We start from the raw sequence: 24,094 nt of genomic DNA, 5'->3' as shown, positions 1-24,094 counted from the left end.
CGGGAGGCAGAGGTGGGTGGATCTCTGTGAGTTCGAGACCAGCCTGGTCTACAAGAGCTAGTTCCAGGACAGCCTCCAAAGCCACAGAGAAACCCTGTCTTGAAAAACCAAAAAAATAAAAAAATAAAAATAAATTCTAGTCTTTTTAATTTCTTGTGCTCATCATTGTAATTAACCAATTTTACATGCAGGGAGTAGAGGTGATTTTGATAAGCCTGCAATGTTTAACCCTAATGCATAACATATCTTTATAAGTCCACTTTATTAATGGTAAAACATGTATTTGGGGGTAAACTAATGTGGCTAGTTGTGAGGAATTTGAATTTGTTAGTTGGATTTCTGATTGTATGACATTATATGTAAATGAAAGGTTAGTGTGTATCCTAGTTTGCTGTAGTTATGATAAACAATATACCAAAAGCTACTTGGGAAGGAAATGGTTTCTTTTAGCTTACAGTTAGAGCCCATCATTGAAGGAAAGCAGTGCAGGAACTCGGGAAACTGGAGACAGAATTGAAGCAAAGGCTGTGGAAGATGGTTGTTTATTGGCTTGCTCCCCATGACTCACTCAGCCTGCTATCTTATACAACTCTGTGCAGGGGTGGCACTGCCCACAATAGGCTAGGCCCTCCCATATCAATTATTAACCAAGAAATGCCCCACAGACATGCCAGTAGGCCAATATTTTGGAGGCAGTATCTCAATTGTGAGGGCTCTTCCCAAATGACTTTACTTGATGAATACTAATGAATACATTAGGTTAAGTGAATATAGTATTTATTATCTCTTAAAGCTACTAAAATGTTATTTAGAGTTTACTTGACCACCATGATATATATAGATGTGTTTTATGTTCTGAGAAGAGTTTTTTTTTTTTTAACATTTGATCACAATCTTGAATAAGAAGCTCTAAACTTTTATATCTAAGATATAGTGTTCCTTTAGACTTTTATATCAGTTAAGCTTAATATTTGAATATCTTATGTTTAAGGTATTTAGGAGTGAGGTTGATAAAGTGCTTGCTCTGCAAACATGAGGACTGTCAGTTTGAACAGAACACATTTAAACTAGAAGTAGGAACTCATATAATTCAATTATTTGGGCTTTTAGCAAGCAAAACCCTGCACATGAGAGTTTAACTGAATCTCAGTATATTAAGACTTACAGGATTTGGGCTTTAGATTTCAGTTTACCTGGTTGTTTTAGGGAAGGTTTAAGTTTTCTTAAACTTAAAAAAGAGACAAAACTCTGTAGTGATATATTATTTATGATTTAATAAAACTTGCCTGAGGACTCAGAAAACAAAATCAACCTTGACAAGCTGTAGAGGTCAGGCAATGGTAGCACAACCTTTAATTACAGAACTCAGGAGACAAAGGCAGATGAATCTGAGTTCAAAGCCACCCACACAAGATTGAATCAGTCTAAAAGAGCAACAGAGCTCATGCCTTTAATCCCAGGACTCATCAGAGGTATTTGAGACAGGAACAGAGTCAGTATCAGGCATTCATTATTCATTCTCCAGCCACATTGAGTATTCTCCAGCCACACTGAGGAGAGGCAGCAGGATGAGCCCATTCAGCCTGAGATAGTGGTAAGAGCTAGTGGCCCGCTACTTTGCTTTTATGTTCTTCAGCTTGAAGTTTGAACCCCAATATCAGTCTTTGGGTCTTTTATTAATTTGTGTTACAAAACTCTCTTTAGAGAATTTCTCTAATGAAATGCTATCAGAAGTAATTCTATGATTGGCTATCTTAAACTTGTAGGACAGGCTACAATGAAGGTAAAGCTATCATTAATTAAGATACAGTAATGATGTCTTAACTGGAGTAAGGGATACTTGGTATTTCTTGGTTTGGACAAAAATCATTTCAGTTATATTTATAAGAACAGAGTAAGCTGACTCTGAATGTCATTGGCAGTGGGGCATGCTTGAACAGTGGGAATTCTATACAAGACCCCTGCTCCTGTGAAGCCATAGTTCTTCATTGTACCCCACAAAGGACCTTCATTCAGAACAAGCTAGTATATAGCAAGGGTAGAGTTTATTAAGAAGAGATTTTTTAACACAGACTTAAAGCATACTGATTAATAGAAAGAGAAGCATTCAAGATAGAATATACCCAAGTATGAATATGGACATCTCCAAACAGAGTCACACTTAACTGTATTAGCAGTTGTCATATTTATTTCAATAGCTTCTCAAGTTTTACCCAAAAAGGTTGCTAAGGAACCTTTTCTATCCCTTATTCTATTGTGTATTTGTGTGTGTGTGTGTGTGTGTGTGTGTGTGTGTGTGTGTGTGTGTGTGTGTGTGTGTGTGTGTGTTCATGTGCATGTGTAACAGAGATGTCAGATAATTTATTGCCACAGGGTCTCTTTCTGTAGCCTTGGTTGTCCTGGAATTCATTATGTAGACCAGGCTAGCCTAGAACTCTGCCTGCCTCTCTGCCCTCTGCCTCCTGGGAGTAAAGGTGTGCATACCACACTTGGGATCTGTCTTTCTTCTTTTTTGAAACACTGTCTCTAACTGAACCTGGAGGTTACTGATTTGGCTAGACTGGCTGGTCAACAAACCCTAGGGGCCTCTTATCTCCTCCTCCCCAGGATAGTATTAGAAGTGTTTGTAGTTTTGTTTTTCCCAAGACAGGGTTTCTCTGTATAGCCCTGGCTGTCCTGGAACTCATTTGTAGACCAGGCTGGCCTTGAACTCACAGAGATCTATGTGCCTCTGCCTCCCAACTACTGGGATTAAAAGCATGTATACAGCTCTTTTTTATGTTTTTGTGTGTTTTGAGAATCTGAACTCAGGACTTCATACTTACGTGATAAATGAACCATCTTTCCATTCTCCCCCTCCTCTTTGGTATGTGAGATCTCTAGGTGGTTTCTCAAGTGCTTTGGGTAGAACACTCTGATCAGGTAAAACTATGGGATAGAAAGGTTGCACGGGGTGTGTAAAACATGTGTTCTAAGTGGGTATGGTCACTCGTGCCTGTAATCCCAGCATTTGGAAAGCTGACAAACAAGGATTGCATGGTTTCTAAGCCAGTCTGGGCTTCACAGTGAATCCAGGACACATTCAACTACAGAGTGAGACTAGAACATCCTTAAACAAACAACACACACACACACACACACACACACACACACACACACACACACACACACGGGGGTGGGGGGCACATCTCTTTTACTATGAACGGAGTTTCTTGTGAGATTACAAGTTTCTTTTTAGGCTTATTGCTATGAAATAGCAATATTTCATAAGCAAATAGGCTTATTGCTTATTGGTTATACATGTTTAGGTCATAGGCATGTTTCATTGGTATTTTATTATTCTTAAAATGTCTTTATAAAAGGAATATTGACTATGTAGGTAACCATTACAGCATAATTTTGCTGGAACTTCTGACTCTGGACTGGTTATCTTAAATCTTGTTGATAGGAATGGCAGACTACAGCAGAGTAAAGGTTGTTATTGTCTAAATAAAAGCATTGAAAAGGGGATGTTTGGCATTTTGAGGAGTTTGGGTTCCTTTCCTTTGTCTGCTTAATTTTCTGTGTCTTTCTCTTCTGCCTCAGACTAGATAACACTTGTACTTTGAGGGTAAGTCTCTTTGGGAATATGACTTGAGAAAGTAGGGAAGTTTGCCATGTAGGTATCTGAATTAAGTGCGGCAGAAAGGGAAAATAGCTAGTGCATTATATACTAGAACCTTATAAAAAAGTTCTAGTATCCATAGCATGTGTGATAAACATGGGGAAAGAGTAGTGAAAACACAGTAATAAACTAAATGAGATTATATTAGGAATAAAGACAGAGGCTGAGATTTGGAGAAGTAGATAATGTAGGGGCTTATAGGCATTTGTATGAACATTGAGATTTAGGCTTAGGTATGTATATGAAGAGTCTGTGAGTATTTACATGGTTTGAGTTCTTGGATATAATAGTGGTAGAGATGGGTGTGGTCAGACTATGAATATCCATGGAAGTAGAATCAGTGTTTCATGGGTGGATTGCGTGTGATTGTGAAAGTTACAAATGACCTTGTTGATTTAATCATGCAACTGGAAAGACTAGATTGCTATCAGCTGAGATGGAGGAATTGGTAGGCACTGCGATTTCAACAGGCAACTCAGGAATAGTTTTCAATTAAATTACAAAATAACAGGTTTCTTTGTAATATTTTCATACATCTTTTTGTTTGGTTGATCCTCCTGCTTCTGAGATATCCTTCTATCTCCTTGCTCCTCCCTTTCCCTGCATGTATTCTATTGTCCACAGTATTTCCCCCTTCCATATTAATGTCTCATGTTCTATTGTCTTCTCCCCTTTCTAGGACCCCTTTCTAGTTTCTTGCCCTATGGCCATATTTACTTCCCCCTAGATGCACAGGTTTAACAGCTATAAAGTAGGACTTGGCAGGTTGTAGCAGCTCTTACTGGTAGAATATACTGAAGAGGAGAAAGCAGGAGGTTAACAAGTTAGAGGTCAGCCAGGCCATTTTGGGCTGGAGAGAGACTCATCGGTTAAACGTATTGGCTGCTCTTCCAAAGGACTTGGGCCAATGCTCACAACTACTTAAATTGCAGTCTCAGGGAATCTGATGCTCTTCTCTGGCCTCTAGACACTAGGCATGCATGTGGTATACAGATATACTTGCAGGGGAAAGAAACACCCACACACATAAAATAAGAACGCTTAAAGCTGGCATTCAAATACGAAAGAGAACAGATGGTGCTTGTCTTCCTGAGCCTGAGTTACATTACTTAATGTTTTCTGATTCTTCCCATTTCCTGCAGATTTTATAACTTCCTGTGTGTCTGAATATAATTTCTTTGTGTTTATATCTCATGTTGTCATTATCCACTCATTCATTTGCTGGTGAATATCTGGGCTGATTCTGTTTCCTTACTATTGTTAAAAGATCAGTGATAAGTATGGGTATGCAAGTGTCTCTGAGTATGATATAGCCCTTTGGGTATATGCCATGGAGTGTGCAGCCAGGTTGTATGGAAAAAAAAAAAAAACAATTGTTTTCAGTGTTTGGAGAAGCTTCCACATTGATTTCTGTAGTGACTATATCAGTGAATAAATTTATTATTCCTTTTTCCCCATACCCTCACCCACACTTATTTTTCTTTACTGTAGTCATTCTGACTGGAATGAGGTAGATCTCAAGGTAGTTGTAATGCACATTCTTTGGTGGCTATTTTGTATTTCCTTTGAGAACTGTCTGTTCAGTTCATTGACCTACTTACTTTTCAGATTGCAGGTTTGTGTATGTGTTTAATTTTTGCAATTCTTTATGTATTCTAGATATTAAACCCTCGTCTGAAGTGTAGCTGGCAAAGATTTTCTCTGCTATTTTAGGAATCTCAGGCTTTTTGTTTATTTGCTTGCTTGCTTTCTTGTTTGAGACACCAATGTCTCATCCAGTTACATGTTTGTTTTGGTTTTTGGTGTTTGGAGACAGGGTTTCTCTGTGAAGCCTAGCTATACTGAAACTAGTTTTTGTAGACCATGCTGGCCTTGACCTCGCAGAGATCCACCTGCCTCTGCCTCCTGAGTGCTGGGATTAAAGGTGTGTGCCACCATCTCCCGTCTTTATCCAGTTATTTGTAAGAATATAGAGTTAAGTCATAAAAACAGTTCTGGAGGTATACATTTGAAAGTTGTCACCATATTGATGATATGTAATGACCAAGATTACGTGCATTTACTAAGGTCCCATTAGCCTAGGGGGAAAGCCCAAAGAATGAGGCCTGGTTATACCTTACAACTTTAAGAGATCTGGAAGAGTAGGGACAAGGACAAAAGATAGTGAGAAAGAACTTTACTAGGGTAGGAAGTAACCAGTATGATAAAATCATTTTCTTTACTACATTGATGTGTGTGCATACATGAATGTGTACATGAGTGTCTGCCTGTCTCGTCTTGTCTTTGTACATATGTGCTCATGTGGAGGTCATAGGTTGAAGTCAGGTATCTTTCTTAGTTGCTCACCACCTTAGTTCTTTGAGACAAGGTCTTTAATTGAGCCTGGAACTGACTGAGCCTTTGGATTCTTCCTGTCCCCACTTTCCCAGAGCTGGAATTACAGGCATGTAGTTCCATGCCCAGCTCCTCTACACTAGTGCTTGAGATCCAGATTCACTTCCTCATTCTTGTACTGCCAGCACGTTACTGACTGAGCCATCTCCCCAGCCCACTTACTACATTTTAACTTTTGATAAAGTCCTAGTATTTGTAGTTCATGTCTTTACTTTGTATTTGGAACATATTTGCTGAATAATAAAGATGACTTTGAATTTGAGGTACCTGAACAAAAAACAAAACAAAACAAAAAAACAGGAAGTATTTAAGTGTTAGGTTAAGTTCAGCCAGGGGTAGGAATTACAGATACTATAATTTGAAAACTAAAAGCTCTTTTACTTTATACATTTTGGTAGAATTTAGTACATTTTCTATTTTATTTCAGCATTACCAGTGGCTATATAGAATATTTTCATCATCCTATAAAGAATTCCTGTTCCCTTGCCTAGCATCTCCTAGGCTCTGGTGTTGTGTGACTTTTTCCTATGGAGACAGGGGCAAATATTTTTTTATTTCTCACCTTAGATAGGGCACCAAGGACAAACTAAGGATTATTCCAAGGCCTAGCATTCTGAGCCAGTGAGTTTACTGGAGCTGCTTATAGAAGTGTGGGTGCTTCTTGGGCAGCTAGTGCCAGCTCATGCAAGGCTCATAAACTGGTGTCCTGCCCAGTTGTAGGGATGCTCCACTGTAATCTCCTTCCCCAGATTGTTTACTTTTTATATGTAATCTTGGGCAGAAGCAGTGTGGCTCTAACAAAGTTTGGTGAGCCTTCTAAGTCTGTGAACTTCAGTTGGAAGTTTCAGTTTGGAGGAAATAGCTATACAGCACCAGGTAACCTCATACCTGCTTTGTTTCTGCAAAGATTTATTTATTGTGGATTTTTCAAATACATAAAACTATGATGTTCTTCAGGACTCATCCTTGTTGTACCACATATTGATATTCCATAGTGTGAGCATACTATCTTCTGTTCATTGTGCTTATGGATTCATTTGTTATTGATGGACACCTGGGCTCTTCTAAATAATGTATTCATGTACAACATGTACATGTATTCATGTACAACATTTTTTTGAATGTGCTCTTTTTTTTAAAAATTAGAAACAAGCTTCTTTGCTTTTGTTTTTGTTTTTGTTTTTCGAGACAGGGTTTCTCTGTGGCTTTGGAGGCTGTCCTGGAACTAGCTCTTGTAGACCAGGCTGGTCTCGAACTCACAGAGATCTGCCTGCCTCTGCCTCCTGAGTGCTGGGATTAAAGGCATACGCCACCAATGCCCGGCTACAAGCTTCTTTTACATGTCAATCTTAGTTCCCTCTCCTTCCCGTCCTCCCCTGTCCCCTCACCGATCCCTTATCCCAACCCCTTTCTGCTCCCCAGGGAGGGGACTTCCATGGGGGATATTCAAAGTCTGTCATATCATTTGGAGCAGGGCCTAGACCCTCCCCAGTGTGTCTTGGCTAAGAGATTATCCCTCTATGAGGAGAGGGCTCCCAAAGTCCATTTGTGTGCTAAGGGTAAATACTGATCTACTACCAGTGGCCCCATAGATTGTGCAGACCTCCAAACTGACTTCCTCCTTCAGGGGGGTCTGGAACAGTGCTATGCTGGTTTCCCAGCTATTAGTCTGGGGTCCATGAGCTCCCCCTTGTTCAGGTCAGCTGTTTCTGTGGGTTTCCCCAGCCTGGTCTTGACCCCTTTGTTCATCACTCCTCCCTCTTGAACATGCTCTTACATATATACCTAGTAGTGGAATTACTGGGTCAGTTGGAATTCTATATGTAACATTTTGAGGAACCGCCAAATTATTTTCCACAATTGGCTATGTGTTCTTAACAGCAATATAGATTCTCAGCATCCACATTGGAATTCATTGATTCATGTGCTACATTTAGTCAGCTCTCTCAAGATAGCTTCCTCCTCCTAGTTCCTCAGACATTCTTTTCTTTGGAACTCACAGAATCTACCTAACTCTGCCTTCCAAATGCTGGGATTTAAAGGCATGCCACTGCCCCGCCCTTCCTTTTCTTCTTGATAATTTTTATCATATTGGCATTTCTTTAACAGTTCTCTTAATAGGAAGGGGTTTTTGTTTTGTTTTGATGCTCCCATCATTAAATTTAAGTTGTATGCCTTTGTATTTTTCTCAATTGCCACATGATTAGGCTAACTGGTAACTGCTAACAATTTTAAACCATTTCATTTAGGAGGTACTCATCAGATTTAGTTACTCTTTGTTCTTCTGTAAGTATCTTGTAGGAGGAATCTTTTACAATATTATTATTATACTTTTAATCTACTAATTTTAGTATCTATTGGTTTTTTCTTTGATAATGCTGGGGATTAAACTCAGGACCTTGCATATGTTAAGCATACATTCTACCACACCCAGTTCATTTGTGAGTTTTGACCAAAATAATATGCTAGTTGTGGATTTTTTTTTAAGACTTTATTAAGTATACAGTCTTCTGCCTGCATATGCCCTACAGGCCAGAAGAGGGCACCAGATCTCATTCAAGGTGGTTGTGAGCCACCATGTGGTTGCCGGGAATTGAACTCAGGCTCTCTGGAAGAGCAGTCAGTGGCTCTTAACCTCTGAGCCATCTGTCTAGCCCTAGTTGTGGATTTTACATCATTCATTTTATCATGTGGAACTATGCACTTAGTGTTAGAGTAAGTTTGTTTGTTTCACTTTTTTCTTTACATAGAATCTTCTTGTGAAATTGATATGATCTTAAAATAGCTCTAAAGTGACAACCCTATTGGATAATTTTTGTGTTAATAAAGGAGACTATATAGAATTCATTTAGGGGAGTCTTTACAAAAGTTCCTAATTAATGTTCATTTAGAGTACGGTGATGCTAGTTCTTAAAAATTGGTTTGTAGTCTGGTGCCAATTCACAAATTATTTGTTCCTATAGTTTTGGTATAATAAGTTAAGGAAATGAGTATGTGCTTTGAATCTTTTAACAAAATTTGACATCATCACAATAATTTAAAGGCCTATTGCAAATATAGAGGTCTGTAACAGATTGGGAACTAAAAAGAAATCCTTTACCTCACTTGATCTGAAGAACATGTAGAAACCAAAATGTCCAGTAGGTCTCTTGAAACATATACATGACAGTGTGCAGAGATTACTTTGTATTGTCAGCGTTATTACTGGATTATGTGAAGTAAGAAGGCTTAAAAAGGGGGAGTAAAAACATGGGAAGATATGGGAAAATGTTTAAGAGTGGACAGTACTGCTTTAGGGAACATTTTAGGGTGTAACTTAGCAGTATTTTCCATCCCTTCCTCCTGTGGGTTTGTTTGAAGCTCTGTTCCTTTATATACATAGGGACCTGTCCAATCTGGAACTCACCATTTTAAAAGCAATTTTCTTTTTATCTGAGGAAAAGAATATAATGTTAAATGTTCTGCATTTTATGTCTTTTATCATTAACTAGTTTATAAAAAAAAAAGTACTGATTTCCAGAAGTGCCGAGAAAAGGCAGGGAAATCAAAGTGTTTAGCAGTTATAAAGAGACAAATGAAAGAAAGTTAAAAGGGGGAGAGAGATTGTTGTGGAAGTGGCCTGATTTGCATTACCTTCAGTTCCCCTTTAGTTGGCAATTAGTTTCTGAATCTCCACAGATTCACTTTTATTATTATTATTTTGGCCTTTGTAATACCCTTCTTCCCCAAGACTGACATATCTGTAATATATTCTATTAATTTGGTTGTTTGTTTTCTAGGAATTCAAGAATTTCCAGAAAATATTAAAAATTGTAAAGTTCTGACAATTGTGGAGGCCAGTGTAAACCCTATTTCTAAGTAAGTCTTTCAGATGATTTTGAAGCTGCTTCCTTGACTCTAACAGTTATAATTATAGAGCAGTGTTAGAGTGGAGATTGTTTACTTGGATGCTTTAAGAAAAATGTATTAATCTTAGTTATACAGAGAGATTTAGTGGTTTTTGTTTGTTGTGTGGGGTGTGTGTGCCTGTGTGGGTGTCTCGTGGGGAGGGGATAGTTAGTTTTGCCTGCATGGTATCTGTACCATATGTGTGCCTGGTCCCTGAGGAGTCCAGAAGAGGGCCTTGAATCCCCTGGAACTGAAGTAACAGATGGTTGTGAGCCACCTTTGGGTTCTGGGAATCAAATTGGATTCTTGGAAAAGCAGCCAGTGATCTTCAACTCTTAAGTCATCTTTCCTGCCCTATGGAGATTCAGTTTTAGACACCTTCTAATAATCTTTCTAACCGATACACTACAGATACAAAGTTTAGATCTAAAAGAGTGTGAGTGCTCTAGATCTCATACTCAAAGTTAAAAGTAAGACTAATATATGCTCATGACATGTAATCAGAAAGAGCACTTTCAAAACAAACTAATAGAAAACTGAAGAAAAATACAGTTGATTGGTTATATGACATACATGAAGTTATGTGTTCTTTTATGATAGTGATGTCTGTAAACAAAGTTGTTCTTGTACCAAACCTATTAATTTTGCAAAAGTTAAATGTTAATGATCCTAAAGGTAAATAGAATGAAGCACAGCTTAGTATAGCCATGTTATTGAAAGTATAACCAGAATACTTATTCCATGGCAAGTTTTATCAAAAATAGACTTACTTTACTTGGTATTGAAGGTGGGGGAATGTTGTGATAAGCAAGTCAAAGTCTGATATGTATTATGACATGGGATTTTATACTTGTAACAATCCAGGGCAAATATCTAAAGGTGAAATAGATATTCATTTGAGAATAGGTTGTACATCTGTTACTAGTTTCGTAAGCATATGTAAATAGAAGTGTAAAGAACACAAATTCTTATTTGGCTTTAATCTGTCATTCACCTGTTCAGCTTCTCCTTTGCTTGCAGCCTTAAGTATTTATAGACCAAAAGTTGAAATTGAAAGTAATATAAACCTAGTGGTTCTTAACTTTTGGATCTTTACTACTAGGTATATTCGACGTTTTTGGAGATTATGGTTTTCACAGTGGGCATGTGAGTGTGTGTGTGTGCATGCATGCATGAGAGAGTTTGTGAGTTTGTGTGAACTTGTGTTTGTGAGTTTGTGTGCATGCATGTGTGTGAGAGTGTTTGTATGGGTATGTGTATGAGTTTATGGTGTGTGCGTACGTGCGTGTGTGTACTGATGCTACTGGCTTCTAAATTTGTAGAGTCTGTTTGTAACTTAACATCCTACACTACCAATCCTCACAACAAAGACTCATTTATTTTGCTACATTATTAGTGTTTAGAAATTCTTTATATATTTCTTTTAGTTTATGTTGGATAATATACATTTGAAAGGTACCTTGAAGATCCATAGTTAAGTTCTACATATAATTCTGTTTGTGGTTCATTTTAAATGTGTCATTTTGTGCACATTTTATGATACTAATACAAATTTTATCTTCCTTTGTACAAAAACATGCAGTTACTAATTTTACAACAGGCAAGTTGTTAAAAAAAAGATGGCCTAATTTAAAGATCACTAATAAAAAGTAAAGAGGTATCTATTATTTGTTGAGAAGTTATCCCTATTATATAGATTCTGAGTGAAATTTTTGCCAAGAGTCTGACATTTAAATATGCACTTAATTCTTTTACATTTTATATAGGCTCCCTGATGGGTTTTCTCAGCTGCTAAACCTGACCCAGTTATATCTGAATGATGCTTTCCTTGAATTCTTACCAGCTAATTTTGGCAGGTAAATTATAGATTATTGTAAAGACATTTATATTGTTAGCTTATATAAAGTTCACACAACTGCAATGTACTTTAGTAATACTTATTAATTACATTTCATAACCTTTTCTTTTGTACTTATCTCCAAGCATTGCAATTCTGGTAGTTCCTTTGTATTATTTCCACTTGGATTTACTGTCCCAAATAAACAGTAAATGCAAATTTAAAAGGGAAAAAAATGTTCTTAAGGCTGCCAAAACCAGATGTTTTCATGGGAGCAGTGCCTCTGTATTTGAAATATTGAATGCTGTGTTAGCGTTTATTAGCAATTGATTTAGCAGTTTTCCCTGAAGAAATCAAAGTTCTTAAAAAGGGGGAAACTGTTTCTGAGGTCTCTCTTTGCCCACCCTCAAGTGTCAAGAGTGTTTTTCCTTCATAGTCCTTAGTGTTTCCTTATCTACTTATTTTCATAGATGTGCATTATTGACCTATAATCCTGGAGTGGTAAGCATAGAATTTGTTCCAGAATTGAAAAATCAGGGATAATCACTTTGTCCCTTTAAAAATGTATTAAAGTGGCTTACTTGGGGGCCAGTGAGAAGGCTCAGCAGGTAAAAGCACTTTCTGTGTAAGTCCTGCATTCTGTGCTGGACCACTGTAACCTATATAAAGGTGGGACGAAAGAACTGACTGTATAAAGTTGTCCTTTGACCTTTGCATGTGTGCTGTGGTACATGAACACATACGTGCACACACACAGACACACACAGAGAGAATTATACATACAGTAATAAGAAATAGAAATGTTTAAAAATTGTGCTTAGTTTTTTTTCTCTCTTGGCTTTGAGGAACAGAGTCTATTTGTTCTTGTTGTTTGTTTGGTTTTAATCAAGATGCTACTATGTAAACCCTTCTTCCCTGGAACTTTCTATGTAGACAAGGCTGACCTTGAACTCACAGTGATCCAGGCTCTGCCTCCAGAGTGCTGGAATGAAAGGCTGCACTGCCATGCCTAGCTCTATTAAAATTCTTTTTTTTTTTCTTCTTTCACATTTAACATTAAATGTATATTGTAGGTAAGTTAATGAAATTCCTTGTATTTGATTCTTTTTGTCTTGATTTGTTCTTTGTTTTACAGATTAACTAAACTCCAGATACTAGAACTTAGAGAAAACCAGTTGAAAATGTTGCCTAAGTAAGTCAGTGTGCTGCTCTTTTTAAACTCTTTTTAAAGAGTTTTAATTCTTAGGCCCTAAAACAGAGTTTATTTAAAATATGAGCATATGTTATTTTGAAAGACATGTTTTGATGTAACTCTTGGTATTAAATATAAAAATTATGGGTCTGTTGCCTTTCATTAAGGTTGTATGATAACACTGATTTCATCTTCCTTTGAACCACAATCTTATATGTGACACAGAAGTAAAAATACTAAGAAAATCTGAGTCTCAGATCAAGAGATTCTATATGAGAGAGAGCTCATGCACATCAGAGGATTTCATGAGCTCTTCATGTGAAGTTTTGTAACTACAGAACTTTATTGTATGGCTTTATAGTCTGCTGTAAAACTAGAACCGAGTGATTGATTCTCTAATATAAGCTAACACCAAGAAGAAATGGCTTCTTAAGAGCAAACAGTAATATAAGACTATTTAGAAGGCAAAACTTCTCATTCAAAATAGACTGTAGTCTTTGGTTGTTTACTGAACAAATATAGAACTTTGAATGCATCGCTTTATAGTAGTAGTTAACCTATGGTTAAATGTGATCTAGTGTCCATATTTAGAAGTAGAATTTCAGTGGAACATACCCACAATCATTGAATTTTCTCTAGTTGCTTTTGCTTTATGGTGGATAATAACTAATTTTAATGTATATTTTCTATTATACCCTTCACTGGTTAACGTGTACACATCATTTCTATATTACCCACACACACACACACACACACAAAATTATATGTCTTTGAAGACGGAGACTCTATTTTATTTTCATTACAAATGACTGTTAAGCCTATTGGTTGTCTCTATTATGTGAATGAAGTTTATGGTGGTACTATTAAGTATAACTGATTTATTTGGTACTGGTTTAGTTCAAAGCTTTACTGCGTATAAAGGGATGTTAAAAGGCTAAATAAAAATTGCTTATTGTAATAGCTAATGACAAAAAGCTATCTTTCTGTCTTTGTGACAAAATGCCTGAGTAAGAACTCTTGCTTTATTCAAGTATTTTATCACAGTAATGAGAACAGTAACTAATATAGACACTTCCCACCCAAAAGTGTTGACAGAAAACAGTCGTGCAGTTTCCTTTTATTGTTCATTCTCTCTCTCTCTCTCTCTCTCTCTCTCTCTCTCTCTCTCTCTCTCTCTCTTTTACACACGGGTGTGTGTTCGCTCATGCATCTTTGCATCCTACACTCCTTCCACTAGACCCCTTTTCTAAAGGTTTCACCACTTCTGAGCACACTACATGCTAGGGACCAAAACTACAAGATATGAGTCTGTAGGGGACAGAAGATGCAAGCTGTAGCCTATCTGATACCATAGATAATTCAATTAATTTTAACTCTTTAGAGATTCAGTCAGGTTATATAATGAATTTGTAAATGTATTTCTTTTTATTTTGAATCTATATGATTAAAATATTTGTAACTTTATGAGCTATAAATATAGAGGCCATAGTTTTAAATATTAAGATATTCATGTACATATAGATTATGTGACCAGGCTTGAAAATTTAAGAGCCGGAGTTGGTGGCTCGTGCCTTTAATCTCAGCATTCAGAGGCAGAGGCAGGCAGAGCTCTCTGAGATTGAGGCCAGCCTGGTCTACAGAATGAGTTCCAGGACAGCTAGGGCTGTTACACAGAGAAACAAAAGTGTGCGTGTATGGAGTGAGAGGGAGGGCGTCCTCCTTTTGGCAGCTGGGACCTGGGACTAGAACTAAGGTTGCCACACTTAGCAGCAAGTGTCTTTATCCACTGAGCAATCTTGCAGAGTCCAGACTTTTTGTGACTAAAACTGTGGGAAAACTTGTTTTACATACACAGTTAAGTGAAACTTAATATTACATAAAGGATTCTGAAGGGCACTGACAGGTTTTGAGGGGCGATCTAATTGCTCCTTGAATTAGGAAACATGTTCTTATTCTAGTTATGCATTTTCCCCCTGAGGTTTCTGAAGTGTACAAATAGAACCAAAGTTGCTAACAGCAACAGAGTTAAGTGGAGATTACTTGTACTAGATTTCCTGCTTTTGTCACATATCTGTCTTTATTACTTGCCATTCCTAAATCTGCTTTAAACTTTTTCTAGGATAGTGTCTGTAATTGAGCTTCTCTAATTCTCTGTTTTTCATTTTTGTACCCTGGACTGAAAGTAGTAGGTTCATTTTCTTCAAACAATCCTACTATTTATCATGTATCCTGATGCTACAAGGAAATTTCTGTCATGTTAGTTTTACAATGTCAGAACAAGAGTGTGTATCTGTGTTATTTCAGTTACCTCTCCTCACAGACCTCTTCACTTTTCATAAATCCCCACCTATTATAGTAGTTTAAAGATATGAACTTGATAACAGAGCATATCATTCTATACATTTGATAAAGACCCAGGAAATTCTTTGTGCTATTTTATAAAGAAAAGTAGAACTTGTAGGCTTTATAGACAAAGGTAGACATGAATAAGGCAATTAGAAGTAAAGGCCAGAGGATAGGCACTCAGTAAATCTTACATTAAGGTAATTTTGATAAAGATAAGTGTTGTGAAATGAATTAAAGAGGTGTTATGTTTATTAAATTAAAGAATGTTAAGAATTAAAGAATGCTATGGTTAAATGTTTGGATTGGAAAAAATTACTTTATTCAATTTAGGCCCATAATGTTGTTCCATTACAGCACAATGTGTATCCTTTTACTGAAAAGCTGAAAACATTTTAACGGAGTTTTACTTTTCATTTTTATATATTTGAATATTCAGAAAAGATAAAATTCTATAATCTTTCACCAAATTTTAAAATCCCTTTTTTGCTTGTTTGTTTCTTTTCGAGACAGAAATTCTCTGTGTAGCTTTGTAGACCAGCCTGGCCTCGAACTCACAAAGATCCTCCTGCTTCTGCCTCCCAAGTGCTGGAATTAAAGGCGTGCACCACCACCACCCAGCCAAAATCCCTTTGTTTTTTAAGCTTTCATTTCCAATATAACATTTGAATGTATTACACTAATGGTAGCTTGATATAAATTGTGTTATTTTGTCTTATGTTAGGAAGTCTTATTATGTAAAAAACACAGGTTTTTCTTATCTGGATAGTTGATAGTGCCTCTATATAAAAAGATGTCTCTAAGCAGTTCAAGAGCATAAATACACATTTGAATGAATTCACATTTTTTAAAAAGATTTTCTTGTAGAAATAAAATAGTGTAATTTCTTTCATTTTAGAAACTTTTTCTAGTTTATTTTTATTTTGTTTTTTAGATTTATTTATTTAATGTGTATGAGTGTTTTCTCTTGCATTTGCTTGGTGTCTCCAGAGGTCAGAAAAGAGCTACAGTAGCTCCCCTGGAACTAGAGTTAGATATGGTTGTGAGCCATCATGTGGGTGGTGGGAACTGACTATGGATTCTATGAACCAACCCCTCTGTTCCTTTTTTAATTTTATTTTTCTTAAAGAGAAGTATTGCCATTTGGGGGAAGTTGAACATGATGTGTTATTGCTTCTACTTAATTTTTTTCTTACTAGATTTACTCTTTTTATGTGAGTGTTTTGCCTGTATGTATGTACATATACCAAATGTATCTGCGGTGCTGGGCTGTTGAATCCCCTGGAATTGCAGTTGTGGATAGTTGTAGGTTTTGGGAACTGAACTCAATTCTTCTGTGTGAAGAGCAAGTGTTTGTAATGACCCAGCCATCTCTACAACCCCTATTGCTTTAACTTAAACTTAATATCTAATTCCACTTGTATTCTTAACAAACCCTTACTTTGACTTGTATTGATTCGGCTTGAACATGTGAGGAGCAATTCAACATTTGAAAATTACTTTCCAGAGTTACAGTTGTCTTGAGGTTTTACAAATGTATAAACAGCCCAGAAAAAAAGACTTCTTAAAATTGTGGTAGTAATGATTATGCCATCTGTCAAATAGTCTAATTATATAAATTTTTATTATATGAGATGCCAAAATTAAAGATACTAATTGACAGTTTATCTTATGTAGAAATTAAATATGACCTTTTTTGAAAATAGTATTTTGAAAAGTCCATATAGTATATAAGTATGTTTTAAACCATGAGATTTGAAAGTTTCTATATAATTTATGTTTTTATGTAGTTAATTCTTTGTTACTCCATTGTCAATAGAACCATGAATAGACTGACCCAGCTGGAAAGACTGGATTTGGGAAGTAATGAGTTCACAGAAGTGGTAAGTCCTTACCAGCCTCAATAAACATTAGTCTTGCATTTGTTCAGGGATACAATATGGAAATGGAAGTATTTTTCTTAAAAATTAGGAGAAACTGCACATGCTATTAAAGAAAATTCTTAACCTAAACTATCCAATCTGGTAAGTCTGATAGAAAAATTAACCAAAGGGAAATCTGACAAATGTTTAGACTAAATAGGAGATTATTTTGAGTTTGCATTGAGGTCTGTCAGTTGAGTTTGTTCTCTATATTCCAAGTGACTGTATTGCTGAATTTATAAGGAATGGAGTCAGTATGCAGTTTTTGTACTTAAGTACATTTTCAAAATTAGCTCAGAAAATAAGCCACATGTTTTTTTAAAGAGGTAGTCATTAACTGTGAACATCATATTTATTTATTTTATAGGGGTTCCTGTCCTTAGGTGATTATCCACCTCTGACCTTTACAAATAATCCCTTTATTTTTTTTTATTTTTATACTTAAAATTAGACCAACTTTAAATTAGAAACAAGCTTCTTTTACATGTCAATACCAGTTCCTCTCCCTCCCCTCCTCCCATGCCCCCACCAACCCCCTATTTCAACCCCTTTCTGCTCCCCAGGGAGGGTGAGACCTTCCATGGGGGATCTGAAAGTCTGTCATGTCTTTTGGAGCAGGTCCTAGACCCTTCCCAGTGTGTCTAAGCTGAGAGAGCATTCCTCTATGTGGAGTGGGCTCCCAAAGTCCATGCGTGTAGTAGGGATAAATACTGATCCACTACCAGAGGCCCCATAGATTGCCCAGACCTCCAAACTGACATCCTCGTTCCGGGGGTCTGAACATCATATTTAAAATTTTTGTTTACAAGTCTGTTGTTTAAAATTATGTCAGCTTTCAAATATAGTGTGTTAAGAATTTCTGTTGTGGACTGTATTCATTTCAACCTTAGTCAGTAGAATACTGTGGTATTTGAGGATACCTTACACCTTTTCTAAGTACTTTTTACATATTCTTTTTAAAAATTTTATTTTAACTTTTTATTTTGTATGTATGAGTATTTTCCCTTCATTTATTTCTGTGTACCACTTTTGTCCCTGGTGCCTGAGGAGGTTGAAAAAAGTGTTGGATCCCTTAGAACTGGAGTTATAGACAGTTGTGATCCAGCATGTTCTGGACATCAAACTCAGGTCCTCTGAAAGAGCAGCCAGTGCTCTTAACCACTGATCCATGTCTCCAGCTTCCTTTTTCACATTCTAATTTAAGATGATTTCTGATTAATTTCACTGTATTTGCCAAGTTTTACTTATTGTGAAAAAGTACATGCTTTGCTTCCTAAGTCATCTTTCATGTCCTTATCTTCCATTTTTAAATATAATAACTTTAATATCAGCAATGTGAGTCGTTTTACTAGTTTTGTGAATTTCTTTTTTGCTTTTTGTTTGTTTTTTGTTTTGAGACAGAGTGCTTCTGTATTGCTTTGGAGGTTGTCCTGGCACTCGCTCTGTAGACCAGGCTGGCCTTGAACTCACAGAGATCTGCCTGCCTCTGCCTCCTGAGTGCTGGGATAAAAGGCATGCTCGACTTTTTTTTTTTTTTTCATTAACCATAGAGTTTTATTAATTGGCAGGAGAAGGGGAGGGGAGAGAGAAATGGAAGAACAGAGCAGAGAGTAAGAGAGAAGAATTAGTGGTCGACCACCAGAAACAGAGAGCTAGTTTTGTGAATTCTATTAGCTTTCAAAATCATCTTTTTCCCACCAATTTTGATATGTTTTAGTATCACACATAAAAAAAAAAAAATAAAGCTTGACCAAGTGGTGATGGCGTATGCTTTTAATCCCAGCACCCAGGAGGCAGAGGCAGGCGAAATCTCTGTGAGTTCGAGGCCAGCCTGGTCTGCAGAGTGAGTTCACGGACGGCAAAAACTACACAGAGAAACCCTGTCTCGAAACACACACACACACACACACACACACACACTAAATCATATGTTGCCTTCTTTACTTTGCAGCTTTCCCCTAAGATTTTCTAAGGCTGTATCTATTGATAATGAACAAGAATGTTATATTATTATACACCTTTAAACAATGGGTCCTGTTTTATTTTATTTTATTTTTTTAATTATATAAATAGTTGACACAATTGGGTAATCCGGAGCTTTAACAAGTTTTTTCTTTTTTTTTTTTTTTTTGGTATTTCGAGACAGGGTTTCTCTGTGTAGCTTTGGAGCCTATCCTGGCACTCGCTCTGGAGACCAGGCTGGCCTCGAACTCACAGAGATCCGCCTGCCTCCGCCTCCCGAGTGCTGGGATTAAATGTGTACACCACTAACGCTTTAACAAGTCTTACATAATCTGCTTTTGTGGGATTTGATTTCTCTTTGGTAACACTGGTTCTCTTATAGAAGCACACACTGGTGGCTTGTCCCTCGCCTCTCTCCTTTAACGTTTTGATTAAAGAGTAGTACCTCGGAAATTCCTGGGCTTCTTTATCCAGATACAGATAGTTATATAAATTTCTTGAATTCTTCCCTTTCTGTCCAAACAGCCTGAAGTACTTGAACAACTAAGTGGATTGAAAGAGTTTTGGATGGATGGTAATAGACTGACTTTTATTCCAGGGGTATGTATGTGAAAATTTCAGTGGCTCTTCATTTATTACTGACTCTCCTTTTCAGTATTTGAAATGCACATTCAGAAGTTATTTTTAATCATTTAAATAGTGAATTTTTACTTAATTTGTTATTAAGCAGTTTGAAACAAATTATACTTTTTTAAAAACCATGTACACATTCTTGATTGAAATCTGAAAACTCCCATAACAAAATTTTGTTAAAAATGGTTTTTTAACTACTGAAGAACATATGCATTCTGTAATACCAATCAGATTTATGTTAACTTCAGTCTTTCCAGAAATAGTTACACTAAAATGATTTCTGCTTTATCTACTGAGAAGCTATGTGCTTCCATATCTAAAGAAGACATAAGAGTATCTCCATTCCATAGGAGATGATGAATATTTCCCTAAGAAAACTATCATTCTGTTTGGCAAAAGTAATCCACATCTTTATTATTAAATATGTCTGGTAGCATTTAATTATTAATTAAAACTTGGTATTATGCTTACTACCTAAATTTTAAAAATTATTTGAGCCAGGGCATAATGGTGCATGCCTTTAATCTCGGTGCTCAGGAGGCAGAGCAGATAGATGTCTAAATTCAAAGCCAGATTGATTAAATTCAAGGACAGCTTGATTGATCTACAGAATGAGTTCCAGAAAAGCCAGGGCTTCACAGAGAAACTCTGTATTGAAAACAAACAAAACAAAATTAATATAATAGTATTTTCTGTCTTTTACTTACAGTTTATTGGTAGTTTGAGACAGCTCACATATTTGGATGTTTCTAAAAATAATATTGAAATGGTTGAAGAAGGAATTTCAACATGTGAGAACCTCCAAGACTTCCTCTTATCAAGTAACTCCCTTCAGCAGCTGCCTGATACTATTGGTCTGTACTGTTTTCAAAACCAGTTCTTTTTAATTATTAAAGACTTCTTTTTTTACCCAAGACTTTCATAGAAATTCAGACTCCTCTTATTAATGTTTCGTTATACTAGCACATACAAAATTATGTGAAGTTTTCCAGATGTGCTCCATTGTACAATTTACTACTTTATTGTTGTTACTATTTTTATTTATCCTAAGGAAATTCTATTTTTATGACTTTAATAAATTCTTTACAAAGAAGCTAGCCTTTTCATTTTCTTAAGATTCCTAGCCCTTATTTGGAAACTGTTTTCAGTTACTTCACTATTGATTGATAGTTAAGACAACAGAGAAGGATTTTTAAAATTTTATGGCATTTCTACAATTCATGCTAAATCTGTTTTCAAGTTGCTGATTTGATAAAGTGTGAGACAGGTCAATTTCATGAAAAATCTAAAAGCTTAAATCTTCAAGGTTGATACTATAGAAAAACTAAATTATTTTACATCTTAGTTGAATTACATCAGTTTTAAAGCTAAGGTACATTTTAGGATTCTATTCTAATTTAATCAGTACTTTTAATATTGGAATTGAAATGTATTTATTTACATATACTATTTTGTTATGTAGTGACAAATAGCCTTCACACTGCTGTCTTTTTTTTTTCTTTTTAATTAATGTAACAAATTGTAGTTAATTCTCTATGCCATGACATTGTTTTTAAGAACAAGAAGTTACTGAAGTGAACAATGGAGATAAAATTTTATTTGGGGATTAGGCAGTAAACTAGTTACTATTCAGTAAGTTAAACAGTGAAGTGTGGGTGGGAGAGATAGTCAATACTTGTCTGTCAAGTATAAGGACTTGTTTGATTCCAAACACTAACGTTAAAAGCCAGCCTTAGTGGTGTGTGCACTTCTGTTCCCAGCATTGAGGAGGCAGATCCCTGGGACTTCCTAGCCTGCCAGCCTAATCTAAAAGATGAGCCCCAATCCTAGTATGAGACCTGCATCTAAAAACGAGGATGGTTCCTGTGGAGGGCCATCCAAGTTTTACCTTGGGCCTCCACAAGCACACTCATACAGCTGCACACTCACACATTCATGCATGCGCACGCGCACGCGCACACGCACACGCACACACACACACACACACACACACACGCACACACACGCACAAAGGTGAAGAGGGGAAAATAGACATGTTGGATGAGTAAGAATAGATGATGTTAGAGTGTAGTGTCTCTTGTAGGTAGGTTTATCGATAATGTTTTCTAATTCTTGTCAAATCTAATGTGCTTCACATAGACTTGCTTTCTAATTTAAGCTGAAAAAATGATTTATTATTTCTTCTCAATAGGTTCATTGAAAAATGTCACAACTCTTAAAATAGATGAAAACCAGTTAATGTATCTACCAGACTCAATAGGAGGGTGAGTTGTATATGAATGTGTAGACAAGGAAAATATTAGTGTTACCATGTATCTCAGCATGCATTTTAGATATTTACATAAGGAACACCTAAAGCAGATTCCATAAACATTAAAATAAGTAACTTGCATATAGTTTAGTTATTATAATGAAAATAGGTTCGTTTATTGTTGATAAAATTTAGCTTTATTAAATTTCATTGTTTGCTAAAGTTCATATTGCTTTATTCTTACACTTTTGGGTATAGTATAGATTTTTAAAACCTCGTGTTTCCATTTATAATAACAGGCTAAGGTCAATAGAAGAACTGGATTGCAGTTTCAATGAAATTGAAGCTTTGCCTTCATCAGTCGGACAGCTCACAAACATAAGAACATTTGCTGCAGATCACAATTTCTTGCAGCAGTTACCCCCAGAGGTACAGTATGTTACATTTATTTCAGATTTTTGTCTGCTTTTAAAACATATTCTTTAAGTATGTTGGGGTTTTATTTTATTTCTAAAAGTTTGTTAATCAATTTACATATTATCTGAATAGTAACAGGCTGTATAACTTTAAAGATGTTCCAAAACACTTTCCTTTTTAAAGGAAAGTTAATAATTTAAAAAGAATAGTTAAAGCTGGGTGGTGGTAGCACATTCTTTCAATCCCAGCAGAGACAGGAGGCAGAGACAGTCAGATCTTTTGAGTTTGAGGCCAGCCTGGGCTACAGAGTGAGTGCCAGGACAGCCAGAGCTACACAGAAACCCTGTCTTGAAAAAAAAAAAAAAACAACAACAAAAAAAGAATAGTTAGTTACTACAAAAGTATTATGCAGAGAATATTTTTCCAAACTTTCAAATATATTAATATTCTTTTGTTTATTAACCTATAGATCAGGTATGTGATCTCCAGTTTGTTTCTCTTTCAGATTGGAAACTGGAAAAATATAACTGTGCTGTTTCTCCATTCTAATAAACTAGAGACACTTCCAGAGGAAATGGGAGATATGCAAAAATTAAAAGTCATTAATTTAAGTGACAATAGGTTTGTAATTTTCATTTGGCTTATAGAACACATTGAATGAAGTTAAAGTTTGGTATGAAATGTCCTATGCTAGCTGGTGTTTATTTCTCTTCATATTTATTTCAGTTTTGTAATTGAAAGAATGAACAAACTTTATTTGATGTTACTTACCATATTGTGATTGTCATGGTTCATTTTGAACCAACATAGCTGTATAACCTTTATCCTATCGTTATTACATAACCTTTTAATTCCTATCATCCTGAATTCACTGCTGTTGAACAAAGCAACTTTTAAACCTAATCTTTGCTTGTGTTTTTCTGGGCAGAGATTCATTCACACAGCTTAGGCCACAAAAACCAAATTGCAGAGCAGATTGATTGCCCTCTAGGATTGCTAGACTGGAATAGTGACTGCTGGGGTGGGGAGACCAAGGCTGTTTAAACAACAGTTGTGAGATATTTTATATTTTATTTCATAGTACTTTACAAAATATGAAGACCATCCCTTTGGAATAGTACAGTAGGTGTTTCTGTTTTTGTTTTTGTTTTTTTTTTTTTGTTGTTTTTTTTTTTTTGGTTTTTCGAGACAGGGTTTCTCTGTGTAGCTTTGGAGCCTATCCTGGCACTCACTCTGGAGACCAGGCTGGCCTTGAACTCACAACGCCTGGCAGTGTTTCTGTTTTATGTAGAAGAAATTTGAAGCTCACATAGTTTTTTTTAAAGTAGAACTTTAAGTATAGTACACTGACTGACTTGTCCACAGTGTCCTAACAGCTGCATTTTATTTAAGAATTGTGTTTCTTCTCATAATTTCCCTTTCCAAAGGAGAACCCTAGATGCTCAAATGATATCTTCAAAGGTATGCCCGAAAGACTAGCTAGGCCTAAGATAGCAAGGATAAAGTAAAAATTTTAAGTAGGATCCTATTTTAATTTAGTATTCTAATAAGCATTTTTACCATTTTATTTTTTACATATTATCATCTTAAA

At 36.1% G+C, this 24,094-nt stretch overlaps 1 protein-coding gene across 6 annotated transcripts in view; it reads left to right on the top strand.

Moving 5' to 3' along the window:
• Nucleotides 1-24,094, top strand: part of Erbin (erbb2 interacting protein) — a 72,636-nt gene that overhangs the window by 9,884 nt on the left and 38,658 nt on the right. For all 6 annotated transcript variants that reach the window (XM_035440547.1, XM_035440545.1, XM_035440546.1 and 3 more), the window contains exons 3-11: nucleotides 9,838-9,916; nucleotides 11,713-11,802; nucleotides 12,919-12,975; nucleotides 17,138-17,201; nucleotides 19,728-19,802; nucleotides 20,545-20,689; nucleotides 22,027-22,099; nucleotides 22,386-22,515; nucleotides 23,009-23,124. In XM_035440547.1, the coding sequence (XP_035296438.1) occupies nucleotides 9,838-9,916; nucleotides 11,713-11,802; nucleotides 12,919-12,975; nucleotides 17,138-17,201; nucleotides 19,728-19,802; nucleotides 20,545-20,689; nucleotides 22,027-22,099; nucleotides 22,386-22,515; nucleotides 23,009-23,124 (829 nt within the window). The remainder of the gene's footprint in view (nucleotides 1-9,837; nucleotides 9,917-11,712; nucleotides 11,803-12,918; nucleotides 12,976-17,137; nucleotides 17,202-19,727; nucleotides 19,803-20,544; nucleotides 20,690-22,026; nucleotides 22,100-22,385; nucleotides 22,516-23,008; nucleotides 23,125-24,094) is intronic.

This window comes from Cricetulus griseus, chromosome 2 (assembly GCF_003668045.3).
Source record: "Cricetulus griseus strain 17A/GY chromosome 2, alternate assembly CriGri-PICRH-1.0, whole genome shotgun sequence".
In the NCBI taxonomy this organism is placed as follows: domain Eukaryota; kingdom Metazoa; phylum Chordata; class Mammalia; order Rodentia; family Cricetidae; genus Cricetulus; species Cricetulus griseus.
The sequence above is the reverse complement of the archived record's forward strand: the minus strand, read 5'-3'. Positions and strand labels throughout refer to the sequence as shown.